Source organism: Salmo salar, unplaced genomic scaffold (genome assembly GCF_965601325.2).
Source record: "Salmo salar unplaced genomic scaffold, fSalSal1 ptg000525l, whole genome shotgun sequence".
Lineage (NCBI taxonomy): Eukaryota > Metazoa > Chordata > Actinopteri > Salmoniformes > Salmonidae > Salmo > Salmo salar.
Window position 1 is genome coordinate 569 of NW_027675410.1, and position 21,540 is coordinate 22,108.

General features: G+C 45.6%; 1 protein-coding gene across 1 annotated transcript; it reads right to left on the reverse strand.

The window, feature by feature from the left end:
* Positions 1–383: 383 nt before the first annotated feature.
* Positions 384–17,647, reverse strand: LOC145850502 (uncharacterized; the record flags this gene model as incomplete). The annotated part of the gene is given in 3 exon segments (XM_082972038.1): positions 384–485; positions 625–787; positions 17,358–17,647. Coding segments are annotated over 2 exon segments (258 nt in total), but the record flags the coding sequence as incomplete, so codon positions are not given.
* Between the last annotated feature and the right edge of the window lie 3,893 nt (positions 17,648–21,540).

A 21,540-nucleotide genomic window follows, 5' to 3' on the forward strand; every position in this document is an offset into this window, starting at 1 on the left:
TTCGTGTCTGGATTTACACTCGCGCGTTATGCCTTTGGATAGTGATCTGAACGCGCGAACAAAACTGAGGTATTTGGACATAAATATGGAGTTTATCGAACAAAACAAACATTTCTTGTGGAAGTGGGAGTCCTGGGAGTGCATTCCGACGAAGATCAGCAAAGGTAAGTGAAGATTTATAATACTATTTCTGAGTTTAGTTCACTCCAGAACTTGGCGGGTAACTGTATAGCTTGCTTTGATGGCTGAGCTCTGTGGGTCCTGTGTAGTAGAGAGAGAGTAGTGTGGTAGTAGTGTGGTAGTAGGGACTCACTCTGAGCCCCTCTGGGTCCTGTGTAGTAGAGAGAGAGTAGTGTGGTAGTAGTGTGGTAGTAGGGACTCACCCTGAGCCCCTCTGGGTCCTGTGTAGTAGAGAGAGAGTAGTTGGACACCTTGGGCCCGTCACAATCTGGTCTCTCATAGAAGATCAGCTGACCACTCCCATCCTGCTGGACAAAGAAAACTTCAGTCCAATGCATGTGTGTGTGTGTGTGTTAACGTGTGTGTGTGTGTGTTAACGTGTGTGTGTGTGTGGGGTGTGTTTACGTGTGTGTGGTGTGTGTGTGTGTGTGTGTGTGTGTGTACCATCAGGTTGCGTAGTTTAAGCCGTCCGGTTCTGCAGTTGAAGAACGTGTCCTGCTGGCGGATTACTGTTCCCTCTGATTGGCTTAGCTGGCTGGCTCTCTCCGCCAATCGTGTCGCATTGCTCACCCTCGCCTTGATCTCCACGTTAGACGGCATCTCTGATCTGTACAGAGTTGGGGTTATATTGGAGTAATGGTAGGGTTATATTGGGGTTATATTGGGGTTATGTTAGGGTTATATTGGGGTTATATTGGGGTTATATTGGGGTTATATTGGGGTTATATTAGGGTTATATTGGGGTTATATTGGGGTTATATTAGGGTTATATTGGGGTTATATTGGGGTTATGTTGGGGTTATATTGGGGTTATATTGGGGTTATATTGGGGTTATGTTGGGGTTCTATTGGGGTTATATTGGGGTTATATTGGGGTTATATTGGGGTTATGTTGGGGTTATATTGGGGTTATGGTAGGGTTATATTGGAGTTATATTGGGGTTATGTTGGGGTTATATTAGGGTTATGTTGGGGTTATATTAGGGTTATATTGGGGTTATATTGGGGTTATATTGGGGTTATGTTAGAGTTATGTTGGGGTTATATTGGGGTTATATTGGGGTTATATTGGGGTTATATTGGGGTTATATTGGGGTTATGTTGGGGTTATATTGGGGTTATATTGGGGTTATATTGGGGTTATATTAGGGTTATATTGGGGTTATATTGGGGTTATATTGGGGTTATGTTAGGGTTATGTTGGGGTTATATTGGGTTTATATTGGGGTTATGTTAGGGTTATATTGGGGTTATGTTAGGGTTATATTAGGGTTATGTTGGGGTTATATTAGGGTTATATTGGGGTTATATTGGGGTTATGTTGGGGTTATGTTGGGGTTATGTTAGGGTTATATTGGGGTTATGTTGGGGTTATGTTGGGGTTATATTAGGGTTATGTTAGGGTTATATTGGGGTTATGTTGGGGTTATATTGGGTTTATATTGGGGTTATATTGGGGTTATGTTGGGGTTATATTGGGGTTATGGTAGGGTTATATTGGGGTTATGTTAGGGTTATGTTGGGGTTATATTGGGGTTATATTGGGGTTATATTGGGGTTATATTAGGGTTATGTTGGGGTTATATTGGGGTTATGTTGGGGTTATATTGGGGTTATATTGGGGTTATATTAGGGTTATATTGGGGTTATATTGGGGTTATGTTGGGGTTATATTGGGGTTATATTGGGGTTATATTAGGGTTATATTGGGGTTATATTGGGGTTATATTAGGGTTATATTGGGGTTATGTTAGGGTTATGTTGGGGTTATGTTGGGGTTATATTGGGGTTATAGTGGGGTTATATTGGAGTAATGGTAGGGTTATATTGGGGTTATATTGGGGTTATGTTGGGGTTATATTGGGGTTATGTTGGGGTTATGTTAGGGTTATATTGGGGTTATAGTGGGGTTATATTGGAGTAATGGTAGGGTTATATTGGGGTTATATTGGGGTTATATTGGGGTTATATTGGGGTTATATTAGGGTTATATTGGGGTTATATTGGGGTTATATTAGGGTTATATTGGGGTTATATTGGGGTTATGTTGGGGTTATATTGGTGTTATATTGGGGTTATATTGGGGTTATGTTAGAGTTATGTTGGGGTTATATTGGGTTTATATTGGGGTTATATTGGGGTTATGTTAGGGTTATAGTGGGGTTATATTGGAGTAATGGTAGGGTTATATTGGGGTTATGTTGGGGTTATATTGGGGTTATGTTAGGGTTATATTAGGGTTATGTTGGGGTTATGTTAGGGTTATGTTGGGGTTATATTGGGGTTATATTGGGGTTATATTGGGGTTATATTGGGGTTATGGTAGGGTTATATTGGGGTTATGTTGGGGTTATATTGGGGTTATATTGGGGTTATATTGGGGTTATATTGGGGTTATGTTGGGGTTATGTTAGGGTTATATTAGGGTTATGTTGGGGTTATATTGGGGTTATGTTGGGGTTATATTGGGTTTATATTGGGGTTATATTGGGGTTATATTGGGGTTATGTTGGGGTTATATTAGGGTTATATTGGGGTTATATTGGGGTTATGTTGGGGTTATATTGGGGTTATGTTGGAGTTATGTTAGGGTTATATTAGGGTTATAGTGGGGTTATATTGGGGTTATATTGGGGTTATATTGGGGTTATATTGGGGTTATATTAGGGTTATATTGGGGTTATATTGGGGTTATATTGGGGTTATGTTGGGGTTATGTTGGGGTTAGAGGCCTATATCATCTGTACTGAGTTATGTTGGTCCACTGCTCATAATATAGGGTTGACTTGTTCCTGCTGGACAATATAATTCTTCCTTTTGTAACTAATATCACAGCATTGTTCTCTCAGACCACAGCCGTGACCAGCTAGCTATCCGCTTTCCGGACCCCACTGTGTCACAACGCGCCTGGTGACTTGACCCACTACTACTATCCTGTAACGCCTTTAAAAACAAAGACATATCAACTCACATTCATGTGTTTTTACAGATCCACTGCAGCCCTGACGTGTCTCACTCTACTGTGTGGGAGTCGTTAAAAACATATCTGAGGGGGACACAAATGATTTCATACACAGCGTATGACAACAAACATCGCACTAAAGGCTTATGGGAGCCATCTGAACTCATTCTAGATGTGGACAACAGAGATGCCTCTTCTACCTCTCCTGACCTCTACAGAGAGAGACTGCTACACCAATCGGAATCTGACAACCTGGAGCAGCTTCGGTTGAAGTCGAAGGCAGACATTTTGTGAACACGGAGAGAAAGCTAGCAAGTTGTTATCTCACCAGCTTCGACAATCCGCTGCTAGCAGCACCATACCTGAAATATGTGTTATAGCTGATTTAACTTCTACCAATCCCCCCCCCCAAAAAAATCATACATTTAAGCAATTCTACTCTGCTCTTTACTCGTCAGAGGCTCTTCCTGACACATCTCGTATGCCTGCGTTTCTAGACAATCTGGAAATCCCCTGCCTCAATTCAGATGAATAAACTAACATGGATGCCTCTAAGTGATGATGAAGCTACTCTGACAATCCAGTCCATGCAGAGCGGTAAAGATCCTGGGCCTGATGGCTTCCCTGTTGAGTTTTATAAAGCGTTCTCTTCTAAACTATTCCCTATCCTCAACTCGACGTACAATGACATCCTTTCTAGTTAGAAACGGCCCTAAACACTTATTACCCAGGAGACCATTTCAGTTCTGCTTAAAAAGGACAAGAATCCCCAGAGCATCCCAAACATGTTTAATCACAATGGAGGAGATGGCTGCTGTTTAACAGGCTCTTAACCAATGGTGCTGGAGGAGATGGCTGCTGTTTAACAGGCTCTTAACCAATGGTGCTGGAGGAGATGGCTGCTGTTTAACAGGCTCTTAACCAATGGTGCTGGAGGAGGTGGCTGCTGTTTAACAGGCTCTTAACCAATGGTGCTGGAGGAGATGGCTGCTGTTTAACAGGCTCTTAACCAATGGTGCTGGAGGAGATGGCTGCTGTTTAACAGGCTCTTAACCAATGGTGCTGGAGGAGATGGCTGCTGTTTAACAGGCTCTTAACCAATGGTGCTGGAGGAGATGGCTGCTGTTTAACAGGCTCTTAACCAATGGTGCTGGAGGAGATGGCTGCTGTTTAACAGGCTCTTAACCAATGGTGCTGGAGGAGATGGCTGCTGTTTAACAGGCTCTTAACCAATGGTGCTATTGTGTGTGTTTGTGTTATTTGTAAGTTGTTTTGTCCATAATGTTTCTGCCACCGTCTCTTATGACTGAAAAGAGCTTCTGGATATCAGGACAGTGGTTTCTCACCCTGTACGAAGATTTACTTCAGACACCGGACAAGGCCCAAATCCCCGTCATTCGCATGAAGTAGTAACAGAGATATATAGGGGTCGTAGGTCGGGGTGCCTTGTAAGAATCCGACGGCGAGTGGGTAACCCACCTCTACCATCAGTCCTATTAGCCAACGTGCAATCATTGGGTAATAAATGTAATGAGCTCCGATCAAGACTATCCTACCAACGGGATATTAACTGTAACATCTTATGTTTCACCGAGTCGTGGCTGACATGGATAACATACAGCTGGGTGTACGCTGCATCGGCAAGATAGAACAGCTGCCTCCGGTAAGACAAGGGTTGACGGTCTGTGTCTATTTGGAAACAACAGCTGGTGCACGAAATCTAATATTAAGGAAGTCTCGAGGTTTTGCTCGCCTGAGGTAGAGTATCTCATGATAAGCTGTAGACCACACTATCTACCAAGAGGTAGAGTATCTCATGATAAGCTGTAGACCACACTATCTACCAAGAGGTAGAGTATCTCATGATAAGCTGTAGACCACACTATCTACCAAGAGAGTTCTCATCTATATTATTAGTAGCTCTATAAGGCCATAAGACCGCACTCAACCAGCTTTATAAGGCACTAAAACCCCGCTCAACTAACTCTATAAGGCCATAAGACCCCACTCAACCAACTCTACAAGGCCATAAGACCCCACTCAACCAACTCTACAAGGCCATAAGACCCCACTCAACCAACTCTACAAGGCCATAAGACCCCACTCAACCAACTCTACAAGGCACTAAGACCCCACTCAACCAACTCTACAAGGCACTAAGACCCCACTCAACCAACTCTACAAGGCACTAAGACCCCACTCAACCAACTCTACAAGGCCATAAGACCCCACTCAACCAACTCTACAAGGCCATAAGACCCCACTCAACCAGCTGTATAAGGCCATAAGACCCCACTCAACCAACTCTACAAGGCCATAAGACCACACTCAACCAACTCTATAAGGCCATAAGACCCCACTCAACCAACTCTACAAGGCCATAAGACCCCACTCAACCAACTCTATAAGGCCATAAGACCCCACTCAACCAACTCTACAAGGCCATAAGACCCCACTCAACCAACTCTACAAGGCCATAAGACCCCACTCAACCAACTCTACAAGGCCATAAGACCCCACTCAACCAACTCTACAAGGCCATAAGACCACACTCAACCAACTCTATAAGGCCATAAGACCCCACTCAACCAACTCTACAAGGCCATAAGACCCCACTCAACCAACTCTATAAGGCCATAAGACCCCACTCAACCAACTCTACAAGGCCATAAGACCCCACTCAACCAACTCTACAAGGCCATAAGACCCCACTCAACCAACTCTACAAGGCCATAAGACCCCACTCAACCAACTCTACAAGGCCATAAGACCCCACTCAACCAACTGTATAAGGCCATAAGACCCCACTCAACCAGCTGTATAAGGCACTAAGACCCCACTCAACCAACTCTATAAGGCCATAAGACCCCACTCAACCAACTGTACAAGGCCATAAGCAAACAAGAAAATGCTCCTCCAAAAGCGGCGCCCCTAGTGTCCGGGGACTTTAATGCAGGCAAATTTAAATCAGTTTTACCTCATTTCTATCAGCATGTCACATATGCAACCAGAGGAGAGAAAAAACCTCTAGCCCACCTTTACTCCACACAGAGATGCAAACAAAGCTCTCCCTCGCCCACCGCTTTCAAGCCTACCAGACGAGCTAAATGACTTCTATTCTCGCTTTGAGGCAAGCAACACTGAAGCATACATCACTGGGGCCAAGCTTCCTGACATCCAGGACCTCTATACCAGGCGGTGTCAGAGGAAGGCCCTAAAAATAGCCAGACTCCAGCCACCCCAGTCATCGACTGTTCTCTCTGCTGCCACACAGCAAGCGGTACCAGAGCGCCAAGTCTAGGTCCAAAGGACTTCTTAACAGCTTCTACCCCCAAGCCATAAGACTCCTGAACAGCTAATCAAATGGCTACTCGGACTATTCACATTGATCCCCCCCCCCACCCCCATTTTTATGCTGCTGTTACTCTGTTTATTATCTATGCATAGTCACTAACTCTACCTACATGTACAAATTACCTCAATTAGCCTGACTAGCCTGTGCCCCTGCCCATTGACACTGTACCGGTACCCCCTGTATATAGCCTCCACATTGACTCTGTACCGGTACCCCCTGTATATAGCCTCCACAGACTCTGTACCGGTACCCCCTGTATATAGCCTCCACATTGACTCTGTACCGGTACCCCCTGTATATAGCCTCCACATTGACTCTGTACCGGTACCCCCTGTATATAGCCTCCACATTGACTCTGTACCGGTACCCCCTGTATATAGCCTCCACATTGACTCTGTACCGGTACCCCCTGTATATAGCCTCCACATTGACTCTGTACCGGTACCCCCTGTATATAGCCTCCACTTTGACTCTGTACCGGTACCCCCTGTATATAGCCTCCACAGACTCTGTACCGGTACCCCCTGTATATAGCCTCCACATTGACTCTGTACCGGTACCCCCTGTATATAGCCTCCACATTGACTCTGTACCGGTACCCCCTGTATATAGCCTCCACATTGACTCTGTACCGGTACCCCCTGTATATAGCCTCCACAGACTCTGTACCGGTACCCCCTGTATATAGCCTCCACATTGACTCTGTACCGGTACCCCCTGTATATAGCCTCCACATTGACTCTGTACCGGTACCCCCTGTATATAGCCTCCACATTGACTCTGTACCGGTACCCCCTGTATATAGCCTCCACATTGACTCTGTACCGGTACCCCCTGTATATAGCCTCCACAGACTCTGTACCGGTACCCCCTGTATATAGCCTCCACATTGACTCTGTACCGGTACCCCCTGTATATAGCCTCCACATTGACTCTGTACCGGTACCCCCTGTATATAGCCTCCACATTGACTCTGTACCGGTACCCCCGGAATATAGCCTCCACATTGACTCTGTACCGGTACCCCCTGTATATAGCCTCCACATTGACTCTGTACCGGTACCCCCTGTATATAGCCTCCACATTGACTCTGTACCGGTACCCCCTGTATATAGCCTCCACATTGACTCTGTACCGGTACCCCCTGTATATAGCCTCCACATTGACTCTGTACCGGTACCCCCTGTATATAGCCTCCACATTGACTCTGTACCGGTACCCCCTGTATATAGCCTCCACATTGACTCTGTACCGTAACAACCTGTATATAGCCTCCACATTGACTCTGTACCGGTACCCCCTGTATATAGCCTCCACATTGACTCAGTACCGGTACCCCCTGTATATAGCCTCCACATTGACTCTGTACCGGTACCCCCTGTATATAGCCTCCACATTGACTCTGTACCGGTACCCCCGGAATATAGCCTCCACATTGACTCTGTACCGGTACCCCCTGTATATAGCCTCCACATTGACTCAGTACCGGTACCCCCTGTATATAGCCTCCACATTGACTCTGTACCGGTACACCCTGTATATAGCCTCCACATTGACTCAGTACCGGTACCCCCTGTATATAGCCTCCACATTGACTCTGTACCGGTACCCCCTGTATATAGCCTCCACATTGACTCTGTACCGGTACCCCCTGTATATAGCCTCCACATTGACTCTGTACCGGTACCCCCTGTATATAGCCTCCACATTGACTCTGTACCGGTACCCCCTGTATATAGCCTCCACATTGACTCTGTACCGGTTCCCCCTGTATATAGCCCCCACATTGACTCTGTACCGGTACACCCTGTATATAGCCCCCACATTGACTCTGTACCGGTACACCCTGTATATAGCCTCCACATTGACTCTGTACCGGTACCCCCTGTATATAGCCTCCACATTGACTCTGTACCGGTACCCCCTGTATATAGCCTCCACATTGACTCTGTACCGGTACCCCTTGTATATAGCCTCCACATTGACTCTGTACCGGTACCCCCTGTATATAGCCTCCACATTGACTCTGTACCGGTACCCCCTGTATATAGCCTCCACATTGACTCTGTACCGGTACCCCCTGTATATAGCCTCCACATTGACTCTGTACCGGTACCCCCGGTATATAGCCTCCACATTGACTCTGTACCGGTACCCCCTGTATATAGCCTCCACATTGACTCTGTACCGGTACCCCCTGTATATAGCCTCCACATTGACTCTGTACCGGTACCCCCTGTATATAGCCTCCACATTGACTCTGTACCGGTACCCCCTGTATATAGCCTCCACATTGACTCAGTACCGTAATACCCTGTATATAGCCTCCACATTGACTCTGTACCGGTACCCCCTGTATATAGCCTCCACATTGACTCAGTACCGTAATACCCTGTATATAGCCTCCACATTGACTCTGTACCGGTACCCCCTGTATATAGCCTCCACATTGACTCTGTACCGTAATACCCTGTATATAGCCTCCACATTGACTCTGTACCGGTACCCCCTGTATATAGCCTCCACATTGACTCTGTACCGGTACCCCCCTGTATATAGCCTCCACATTGACTCTGTACCGGTACCCCCTGTATATAGCCTCCACATTGACTCTGTACCGGTACCCCCTGTATATAGCCTCCACATTGACTCTGTACCGGTTCCCCCTGTATATAGCCTCCACATTGACTCTGTACCGGTTCCCCCTGTATATAGCCTCCACATTGATTCTGTACCGGTACCCCCCTGTATATAGCCTCCACATTGACTCTGTACCGGTACCCCCTGTATATAGTCTCCACATTGACTCTGTACCGGTACCCCCCTGTATATAGCCTCCACATTGACTCTGTACCGGTACCCCCTGTATATAGCCTCCACATTGACTCTGTACCGGTACCCCCTGTATATAGCCTCCACATTGACTCTGTACCGGTACCCCCTGTATATAGCCTCCACATTGACTCTGTACCGGTACCCCCTGTATATAGCCTCCACATTGACTCTGTACCGGTACCCCCTGTATATAGCCTCCACATTGACTCTGTACCGGTACCCCCTGTATATAGCCTCCACATTGACTCTGTACCGGTACCCCCTGTATATAGCCTCCACACTGACTCTGTCCGGTACCCCCTGTATATAGCCTCCACATTGACTCTGTACCGGTACCCCCTGTATATAGCCTCCACATTGACTCTGTACCGGTACCCCTTGTATATAGCCTCCACATTGACTCTGTACCGGTACCCCCTGTATATAGCCTCCACATTGACTCTGTACCGGTACCCCCTGTATATAGCCTCCACATTGACTCTGTACCGGTACCCCCTGTATATAGCCTCCACATTGACTCTGTACCGGTACCCCCTGTATATAGCCTCCACATTGACTCTGTACCGGTACCCCCTGTATATAGCCTCCACATTGACTCTGTACCGGTACCCCCTGTATATAGCCTCCACATTGACTCTGTACCGGTACCCCCTATATAAAGCCTCGCTACTGTTATTTTACTGATGCTCTTTAATTATTTGTTATTTTTCTATTTTCATTTATTTGTTTACTTCAGTTTATTTAGTAAATACTTTAACACTCTTAACTGCATTGTTGGTTAAGGGCTTGTAAAGTAAGCATTTCACGGTAAGGTCTACACCTGTTGTATTCGGCGCATGTGACAGATTACATTTGATTTGTTGAAAGGGCGACATGTCCGGTGAGCATGCAGCCATGGAAGAACTGAGACATTCAGCTTCCAGGAATTGTTTACAGATCCTTGCGGTATGAGGCTGTGTGTTATCACGCTGACACATGAGGAGATGGCGGCAGATGAACGGCACCACAATGGGCCTCAGGATCTCGTCACTTGAGACATCTGCAAATTTTAAAGTGGCGTTTTATTGTCCCCAGCACAAGGTGCACCTGTGTTAGGATAATGCTTCTTGATATGCCACACCTTTCAGATGGATGGATTATCTTGGCAAAGGAGAAATGCTCGCAAACAGAGATGTAAACACATTTCTGCACAAAATTAGAAACATCCGTTTTTTTTGTGCGAATGGATAAAAGTTGGGATATTTTATTTCAGCTCGTGAAACATGGGACCGAAACATTCCATGTAGCATGTATATTTTGGTTCAGTGTCCATAACTGGAGTGGATGAAATACATACAATCCAATCAGGGCCGTTCTGCCGACCTAGGAGAGACTAAACTGGCAACCAAATGTGCTCACTGCAAAACTACAATAGTCCCAGGAAGCAAATGACATTGAAATGACAGAAAATACATATCTTCCAGCCGTTAAAGTTTAGGCTCTGAATGAAAAGTGAAGACATAATTTACAGGACATTGAAAAGGAGTCTTTTCCGGATGTTGATGTCACGTCCTGACCAGTATAAGGGGTTAATTGTTATTGTAGTTTGGTCAGGACGTGACAGATGGGTATTTGTTTTATGTGGTTCGGGGTGGTGGTTTGTTTAGTGGGGCATTTGATTTGTGTATTTCCGGGGGGGTTTTTGGGCACTGTTTTTGTATTCATGTATTTCTATGTTTGGTCTGGTGAGTCTGGTTCTATGTTTGGTTAGTTGGGGTGGGGACTCTCAATTGAAGACAGGTGTTGTCTATTTGCCTTTGATTGAGAGTCCTATATATTAGGGGGTGTTTGTAATTTGTGGGGGATTGTTTCTTGTTTTGCCTGTTTCTCGTCTAGCGTGAGTGAGCCTTACAAGACTGTTGTGTTGATCGTGAGTTCGTTGTTTGTTATTTTGGTGTTCATATTTGGAGTAAATAAAACGTCAACATCCACAATCCTGCTGCATTTTGGTCCTCCTTTCCCAACGACCACCAGTTGAAATCAGGTTCATTTTCAGTTCTGAAAGAAAGTCTATGAATTAAATATTTGTAACATCTGTTTGTGCCAAATCAGGGATGATCCAGACCTGAACCAAACACAGGCATCTGTCCCTGCTAACTGAGGTGGAGCCTATAGCGTAGCCTATAGCGTTGCCTATAGCGGAGCCTATAGCGTTGCCTATAGCGTAGCCTATAGCGTAGCCTATAGCGTTGCCTATAGCGTTGCCTATACCGTAGCCTATAGCGTTGCCTATAGCGGAGCCTATAGCGTAGCCTATAGCGTAGCCTATAGCGGAGCCTATAGCGTAGCCTATAAAGATTTAGATGCACTATTGTAAAGTGGTTGTTCCACTGGATATTATAGGTGAATGCACCAATTTGTAAGTCGCTCTGGATAAGAGCGTCTGCTAAATGACTAAAATGTAAAATGTAAAAAAATGCCTATAGCGTAGCCTATAGCGTAGCCTATAGCGTAGCCTATATAGCGTAGCCTATAGCGTAGCCTATAGCGTAGCCTAAATGTAATTGTATGAATGCCTATCTGTGCTAAGCCTACCACCTGTAAAACACCAACAACAACAACGAGGTCTGGCCAGGACCAATAAAAGACTTTCCCTCGTGCTTACTGGGGTGCAGCCTACCATGTCGCCCTCAATGGAACTTTATGAACGCCCATCCATGTGGTAGGCCACCATTTGGAAAACAGGACTAATCAACTTGGCTATTTAAGCTCTGAATATCAGCTACCCAACTTTATCAGGAGCTCTTCAGCCGATTTGTAATGTTTACACAGCGGGAAATAGTATTTTCCATTTCGCCATGATCAGCTTGTCAAATTGAAGGATACAAACTGAAACCACTGATCAATGAGGTGAAACTCCAAGACAACAGTTGTGATTGTCTACAATGAGGTGAGGCGTTACGCCTCCAACAATACTCTGGAGAGGAGCGCGGCAGCGTTACGTCTAGAACAATACTCTGGAGAGGAGCGCGGCAGCGTTACGTCTAGAACAATACTCTGGAGAGGAGCGCGGCAGCGTTACGTCTAGAACAATACTCTGGAGAGGAGCGCTGCAGCGTTACGTCTCCAACAATACTCTGGAGAGGAGCGCGGCAGCGATACGTCTAGAACAATACTCTGGAGAGGAGCGCGGCAGCGTTACGCCTCCAACAATACTCTGGAGAGGTGCGCGGCAGCGTTACGCCTCCAACAATACTCTGGAGAGGAGCGCGGCGGCGTTACGCCTCCAACAATACTCTGGAGAGGAGCGCTGCAGCGTTACGTCTCCAACAATACTCTGGAGAGGAGCGCTGCAGCGTTACGTCTAGAACAATACTCTGGAGAGGAGCGCGGCAGCGATACGTCTAGAACAATACTCTGGAGAGGAGCGCGGTAGCGTTACGCCTCCAACAATACTCTGGAGAGGAGCGCGGCAGCGTTACGTCTAGAACAATACTCTGGAGAGGAGCGCGGCAGCGTTACGCCTCCAACAATACTCTGGAGAGTAGTGCGGCAGCGTTACGCCTCCTACAATACTCTGGAGAGGAGCGCGGCAGCGTTACGCCTCCAACAATACTCTGGAGAGGAGCGCGGCAGCGTTACGTCTAGAACAATACTCTGGAGAGGAGCGCGGCAGCGTTACGCCTCCAACAATACTCTGGAGAGGAGCGCGGCAGCGTTACGCCTCCAACAATACTCTGGAGAGTAGTGCGGCAGCGTTACGCCTCCTACAATACTCTGGAGAGGAGCGCGGCAGCGTTACGCCTCCAACAATACTCTGGAGAGGAGCGCGGCAGCGTTACGTCTAGAACAATACTCTGGAGAGGAGCGCGGCAGCGTTACGCCTCCAACAATACTCTGGAGAGGAGCGCGGCAGCGTTACGTCTAGAACAATACTCTGGAGAGGAGCGCGGCGGCGTTACGCCTCCAACAATACTCTGGAGAGGAGCGCAGCAGCGTTACGTCTAGAACAATACTCTGGAGAGGAGCGCGGCAGCGTTACGTCTCCAACAATACTCTGGAGAGGAGCGCTGCAGCGTTACGTCTAGAACAATACTCTGGAGAGGAGCACGGCAGCGTTACGTCTAGAACAATACTCTGGAGAGGAGCACGGCAGCGTTACGCCTCCAACAATACTCTGGAGAGGAGCGCGGCAGCGTTACGCCTCCAACAATACTCTGGAGAGGAGCGCGGCAGCGTTACGTCTAGAACAATACTCTGGAGAGGAGCGCGGCAGCGTTACGCCTCCAACAATACTCTGGAGAGGAGCTCGGCAGCGTTACGCCTCCAACAATACTCTGGAGAGTAGTGCGGCAGCGTTACGCCTCCTACAATACTCTGGAGAGGAGCGCGGCAGCATTACGCCTCCAACAATACTCTGGAGAGGAGCGCGGCAGCGTTACGTCTAGAACAATACTCTGGAGAGGAGCGCGGCAGCGTTACGCCTCCAACAATACTCTGGAGAGGAGCGCGGCAGCGTTACGCCTCCAACAATACTCTGGAGAGGAGCGCGGCAGCGTTACGCCTCCAACAATACTCTGGAGAGTAGTGCGGCAGCGTTACGCCTCCTACAATACTCTGGAGAGGAGCGCGGCAGCGTTACGCCTCCAACAATACTCTGGAGAGGAGCGCGGCAGCGTTACGTCTAGAACAATACTCTGGAGAGGAGCGCGGCAGCGTTACGTCTCCAACAATACTCTGGAGAGGAGCGCTGCAGCGTTACGTCTAGAACAATACTCTGGAGAGGAGCGCGGCAGCGTTACGCCTCCAACAATACTCTGGAGAGGAGCACGGCAGCGTTACGTCTCCAACAATACTCTGGAGAGAAGCGCGGCAGCGTTACGTCTCCAACAATACTCTGGAGAGGAGCGCTGCAGCGTTACGTCTAGAACAATACTCTGGAGAGGAGCGCGGCGGCGTTACGTCTAGAACAATACTCTGGAGAGGAGCGCAGCAGCGTTACATCTCCAACAATACTCTGGAGAGGAGCGCGGCGTCACGCCTCCAACAATACTCTGGAGAGGAGCGCTGCAGCGTTACGCCTCCAACAATACTCTGGAGAGGAGCGCGGCAGCGTTACGCCTCCAACAATACTCTGGAGAGGAGCGCGGCAGCGTTACGTCTAGAACAATACTCTGGAGAGGAGCGCGGCAGCGTTACGCCTCCAACAATACTCTGGAGAGGAGCGCTGCAGCGTTACGTCTAGAACAATACTCTGGAGAGGAGCGCGGCAGCGTTACGTCTAGAACAATACTCTGGAGAGGAGCGCGGCAGCGTTACGTCTAGAACAATACTCTGGAGAGGAGTGGACATTATTATCACAAAGCGGTATCAACGCTCACCTAAAAAGCCAATGTGCCACTGGTTGAAAGAAACTGTCACTGGTTTCGGGCATTTGGAGGTGCGTCTTGGTCAGTTAAGCTCAGAAAATGCCGCCGTGAATACAATGAATGGTGAGCTTCTCTAATGTACTGTAGCTAGCTAGCCTAACCCTAATGTACTGTAGCTAGCTAGCCCTAACCCTAATGTACTGTAGCTAGCTAGCCTAACCCTAATGTACTGTAGCTAGCTAGCCCTAACCCTAATGTACTGTAGCTAGCTAGCCCTAACCCTAATGTACTGTAGCTAGCTAGCCCTAACCCTAATGTACTGTAGCTAGCTAGCCCTAACCCTAATGTACTGTAGCTAGCTAACCCTAATGTACTGTAGCTAGCTAACCCTAATGTACTGTAGCTAGCTAACCCTAATGTACTGTAGCTAGCTAGCCTAACCCTAATGTACTGTAGCTAGCTAGCCCTAACCCTAATGTACTGTAGCTAGCTAGCCTAACCCTGACCGTAATGTACTGTAGCTAGCTAACCCTAATATACTGTAGCTAGCTTAACCCTAATGTACTGTAGCTAGCTAGCCCTAACCCTAATGTACTGTAGCTAGCTAGCCCTAACCCTAATGTACTGTAGCTAGCTAGCTCTAACCCTAATGTACTGTAGCTAGCTAGCCCTAATGTACTGTAGCTAGCTAGCCTAACCCTGACCCTAATGTACTGTAGCTAGCTAGCCCTAACCCTAATGTACTGTAGCTAGCTAACCCTAATGTACTGTAGCTAGCTAGCCTAACCCTAATGTACTGTAGCTAGCTAGCCCTAACCCTAATGTACTGTAGCTAGCTAGCCCTAACCCTAATGTACTGTAGCTAGCTAACCCTAATGTACTGTAGCTAGCTAGCCCTAACCCTAATGTACTGTAGCTAGCTAACCCTGACCCTAATGTACTGTAGCTAGCTAGCCCTAACCCTAATGTACTGTAGCTAGCTAACCCTAATGAACTGTAGCTAGCTAGCCCTAACCCTAATGTACTGTAGCTAGCTAGCCCTAACCCTAATGTACTGTAGCTAGCTAGCCCTAATGTACTGTAGCTAGCTAACCCTAATGTACTGTAGCTAGCTAGCCCTAACGTACTGTAGCTAGCTAACCCTGACCCTAATGTACTGTAGCTAGCTAGCTAGCCTAACCCTAATGTACTGTAGCTAGCTAGCCTAACCCTGACCCTAATGTACTGTAGCTAGCTAGCCCTAACCCTAATGTACTGTAGCTAGCTAGCCCTAACCCTAATGAACTGTAGCTAGCTAACCCTAATGTACTGTAGCTAGCTAACCCTAACCCTAATGTACTGTAGCTAGCTAGCCCTAACGTACTGTAGCTAGCTAACCCTGACCCTAATGTACTGTAGCTAGCTAGCCTAACCCTAATGTACTGTAGCTAGCTAGCCTAACCCTGACCCTAATGTACTGTAGCTAGCTAGCCCTAACCCTGACCCTAATGTACTGTAGCTAGCTAGCCTAACCCTAATGTACTGTAGCTAGCTAGCCTAACCCTAATGTACTGTAGCTAGCCTAACCCTAATGTACTGTAGCTAGCTAACTCCAATGTACTGTAGCTAGCCTAACCCTAATGTACTGTAGCTAGCTAGCCTTAATGTACTGTAGCTAGCTAGCCTAACCCTGACCCTAATGTACTGTAGCTAGCTAACCCTAATGTACTGTAGCTAGCTAGCCCTAACCCTAATGTACTGTAGCTAGCTAGCCCTAACCCTAATGTACGGTAGCTAGCTAGCTCTAACCCTAATGTACTGTAGCTAGCTAGCCCTAACCCTAATGTACTGTAGCTAGCTAGCCTAACCCTGACCCTAATGTACTGTAGCTAGCTAACCCTGACCCTAATGTACTGTAGCTAGCTAGCCTAACCCTAATGTACTGTAGCTAGCTAGCCCTAACCCTAATGTACTGTAGCTAGCTAGCCCTAACCCTAATGTACTGTAGCTAGCTAGCCTAACCCTAATGTACTGTAGCTAGCTAGCCTAACCCTAATGTACTGTAGCTAGCTAGCCTAACCCTAATGTACTGTAGCTAGCCTAACCCTAATGTACTGTAGCTAGCTAGCTCTAACCCTAATGTACTGTAGCTAGCTAGCCCTAATGTACTGTAGCTAGCTAGCCTAACCCTGACCCTAATGTACTGTAGCTAGCTAACCCTAATGTACTGTAGCTAGCTAGCCTAACCCTAATGTACTGTAGCTAGCTAGCCCTAACCCTAATGTACTGTAGCTAGCTAGCCCTAACCCTAATGTACTGTAGCTAGCTAACCCTAATGTACTGTAGCTAGCTAACCCTAATGTACTGTAGCTAGCTAGCCCTAACCCTAATGTACTGTAGCTAGCTAACCCTGACCCTAATGTACTGTAGCTAGCTAGCCCTAACCCTAATGTACTGTAGCTAGCTAGCCCTAACCCTAATGTACTGTAGCTAGCTAGCCTAACCCTAATGTACTGTAGCTAGCTAACTAACCCTAACACTGCACCACTCGGTAGAAAACTCTTTCAGCTGAATAATATTTCCATCAAAAAGGTTCGCTAGCAACACGGTGTTTGAATACACTATCAAAAGTACATGAAGTTTTACTTGTTGTAAACGTTTATACCATATGAGCATTCGGCCACCGGTGAACACATACCTGAAAACAGACTGAGGGAAAACTCCCGCTGCTGACCTGAAGGTACTGCAGCCAGGCGAGAGCAATACACCACAGAGCAATCGATACTCACACTCTACGGATATGGAAAAATAACTCTAACTAATGAAAGGATTTAGGTGGTAATACACAAGACAATATTACTCCTCGCTATGCCTCTGAATTACATAGTGCTTCCATTACTCCATCCCCATCCCTCAGCTTTTTACCGACCCAGGGGTGGGGAGGACCGATGTTATTGTCTCTACTGCTGAATGCTGCTTTTAGGTGCATGTCGCCACCTACCGTGCTGGAGTGTGTGGTCAATCACGGTTTGCATTAGCTCTACATAGATATAGAAAATACAAACATACACCTTCCTTCAACTGCCTACATTCTCCTACCTACATTCTCCTACCTACATTATCCTACCTACATTCTCCTGCCTACATTCTCCTACCAACATTCTCCACCTACATTCTCCTACCTACATTCTCCTGCCTACATTCTCCTACCTACATTATCCAACCTACATTCTCCAACCTACATTATCCAACCTACATTCTCCAACCTACATTCTCCAACCTACATTCTCCAACCTACATTATCCAACCTACATTCTCCAACCTACATTATCCAACCTACATTCTCCTACCTACATTCTCCTACCTACATTATCCAACCTACATTATCCTACCTACATTATCCAACCTACATTATCCAACCTACATTATCAAACCTACATTATCAAACCTACATTCTCCTACCTACATTATCCAACCTACATTCTCCTACCTACATTATCCGACCTACATTATCCAACCTACATTATCCAACCTACATTATCCAACCTACATTATCCAACCTACATTCTCCTACCTACATTCTCCTACCTACATTATCCAACCTACATTCTCCTACCTACATTATCCAACCTACATTCTCCTGCCTACATTCTCCTACCTACATTATCCTGCCTACATTCTCCTACCTACATTATCCAGCCTACATTCTCCAACCTACATTATCCAACCTACATTCTCCTACCTACATTATCCAACCTACATTCTCCTACCTACATTATCCAACCTACATTCTCCTACCTACATTCTCCTACCTACATTATCCAACCTACATTATCCAACCTACATTCTCCTACCTACATTATCCAACCTACATTCTCCAACCTACATTATCCAACCTACATTCTCCTACCTACATTATCCAACCTACATTCTCCTACCTACATTATCCAACCTACATTATCCAACCTACATTCTCCTACCTACATTCTCCTACCTACATTATCCAACCTACATTCTCCTACCTACATTCTCCTACCTACATTATCCAACCTACATTCTCCTACCTACATTATCCAACCTACATTCTCCTACCTACATTATCCAACCTACATTCTCCTACCTACATTATCCAACCTACATTCTCCTACCTACATTATCCAACCTACATTATCCAACCTACATTATCCTACCTACATTATCCAACCTATATTCTCCTACCTACATTATCCAACCTACATTCTCCTACCTACATTATCCAACCTACATTCTCCTACCTACATTATCCAACTCACATTATCCAACCTACATTCTCCTATCTACATTATCCAACCTACATTATCCTCTCTACATTATCCAACCTACATTCTCCTGCATACATTATCCAACCTACATTCTCCTACCTACATTATCCAACCTACATTCTCCTAACTACATTATCCAACCTACATTATCGTACCTACATTATCCAACCTGCATTATCCAACCTACCTGCTCCTACCTACATTATCCAACCTACATTCTCCTACCTACATTATCCAACCTACATTCCTCTACCTACATTATCCAACCTACATTCTCCTACATACATTATCCAACCTAAATTCTCCTACCTACATTATCCAACCTACATTCTCCTACCTACATTCTCCTACCTACATTATCCAACCTACATTCTCCTACCTACATTATCCAACCTACATAATCCTACCTACGTTATCCAACCTACATTCTCCTACCTACATTATCCAACCTACATTATCCAACCTACATTATCCAACCTACATTATCCTACCTACATTATCCAACCTACATTATCCAACCTACATTATCAAACCTACATTATCAAACCTACATTATCCAACTTACATTATCCGACCTACATTATCCGACCTACATTATCCAACCTACATTATCCAACCTACATTATCCAACCTACATTATCCAACCTACATTCTCCTACCTACATTATCCAACCTACATTCTCCTACCTACATTATCCAACCTACATTCTCCTACCTACATTATCCAAACTACATTCTCCTGCCTACATTCTCCTACCTACATTATCCTGCCTACATTCTCCTACCTACATTATCCAACCTACATTCTCCTACCTACATTATCCAACCTACATTCTCCTACCTACATTATCCAACCTACATTCTCCTACCTACATTATCCAACCTACATTCTCCTACCTACATTCTCCTACCTACATTCTCCTACCTACATTATCCAACCTACATTCTCCTACCTACATTATCCAACCTACATTCTCCTACCTACATTATCCAACCTACATTCTCCTACCTACATTATCCTACCTACATTCTCCTACCTACATTATCCAACCTACATTCTCCTACCTACATTATCCAACCTACATTCTCCTACCTACATTCTCCTACCTACATTATCCAACCTACATTCTCCTACCTACATTATCCAACCTACATTCTCCTACCTACATTATCCAACCTACATTCTCCTACCTACATTATCCAACCTACATTCTCCTACCTACATTATCCAACCTACATTATCCAACCTACATTATCCTACCTACATTATCCAACCTACATTCTCCTACCTACATTATCCAACCTACATTCTCCTACCTACATTATCCAACCTACATTCTCCTACCTACATTATCCAACCTACATTCTCCTACCTACATTATCCAACTTACATTATCCAACTTACATTATCCAACCTACATTATCCAACCTACATTATCCTCTCTACATTATCCAACCTACATTCTCCTGCATACATTATCCAACCTACATTCTCCTACCTACATTATCCAACCTACATTCTCCTACCTACATTATCCAACCTACATTATCCTACCTACATTATCCAACCTACATTATCCAACCTACCTGCTCCTACCTACATTATCCAACCTACATTCTCCTACCTACATTATCCAACCTACATTCCTCTACCTACATTATCCAACCTACATTCTCCTACCTACATTATCCAAACTAAATTCTCCTACCTACATTATCCAACCTACATCCTCCTACCTACATTCTCCTACCTACATTATCCAACCTACATTCTCCTACCTACATTATCCAACCTACATAATCCTACCTACGTTATCCAACCTACATTCTCCTACCTACATTATCCAACCTACATTCTCCTACCTACATTATCCAACCTACATTATCCAACCTACATTCTCCTACCTACATCCTCCTACCTACATTCTCCTACCTAGATTCTCCTACCTCCATTCTCCTACCTACATTATCCAACCTACATTATCCTACCTACATTATCCAACCTACATTATCCAACCTACATTCTCCTACCTACATCCTCCTACCTACGTTATCCTACCTACATTCTCCTACCTACATTATCCTACCTACATTCTCCTACCTACATTCTCCTACCTACATCCTCCTACCTACGTTATCCTACCTACATTATCCAACCTACATTATCCAACCTACATCATCCTACCTACATCATCCTACCTACATTCTCCTACCTACATTCTCCAACCTACATTCTCCTACCTACATTCTCCAACCTACATTCTCCAACCTACATTATCCAATCTACATTATCCTACCTACATTATCCTGCCTACATTATCCAACCTACATTATCCTACCTACATTATCTAACCTACATTATCCTGCCTACATTATCCTACCTACATTATCCAATCTACATTATCCTGCCTACATTATCCTACCTACATTATCCTACCTACATTATCCTGCCTAACTCTGTACTGTAACGGACCCCTTGAAGCGAGTGTATCACCCTGTGCTCTATATTTGACTTTTATTTTACAAGCTTTCAAACCTCACTGTATATTTGACAGTTTATTGTGAATTTTTTTTATTTTG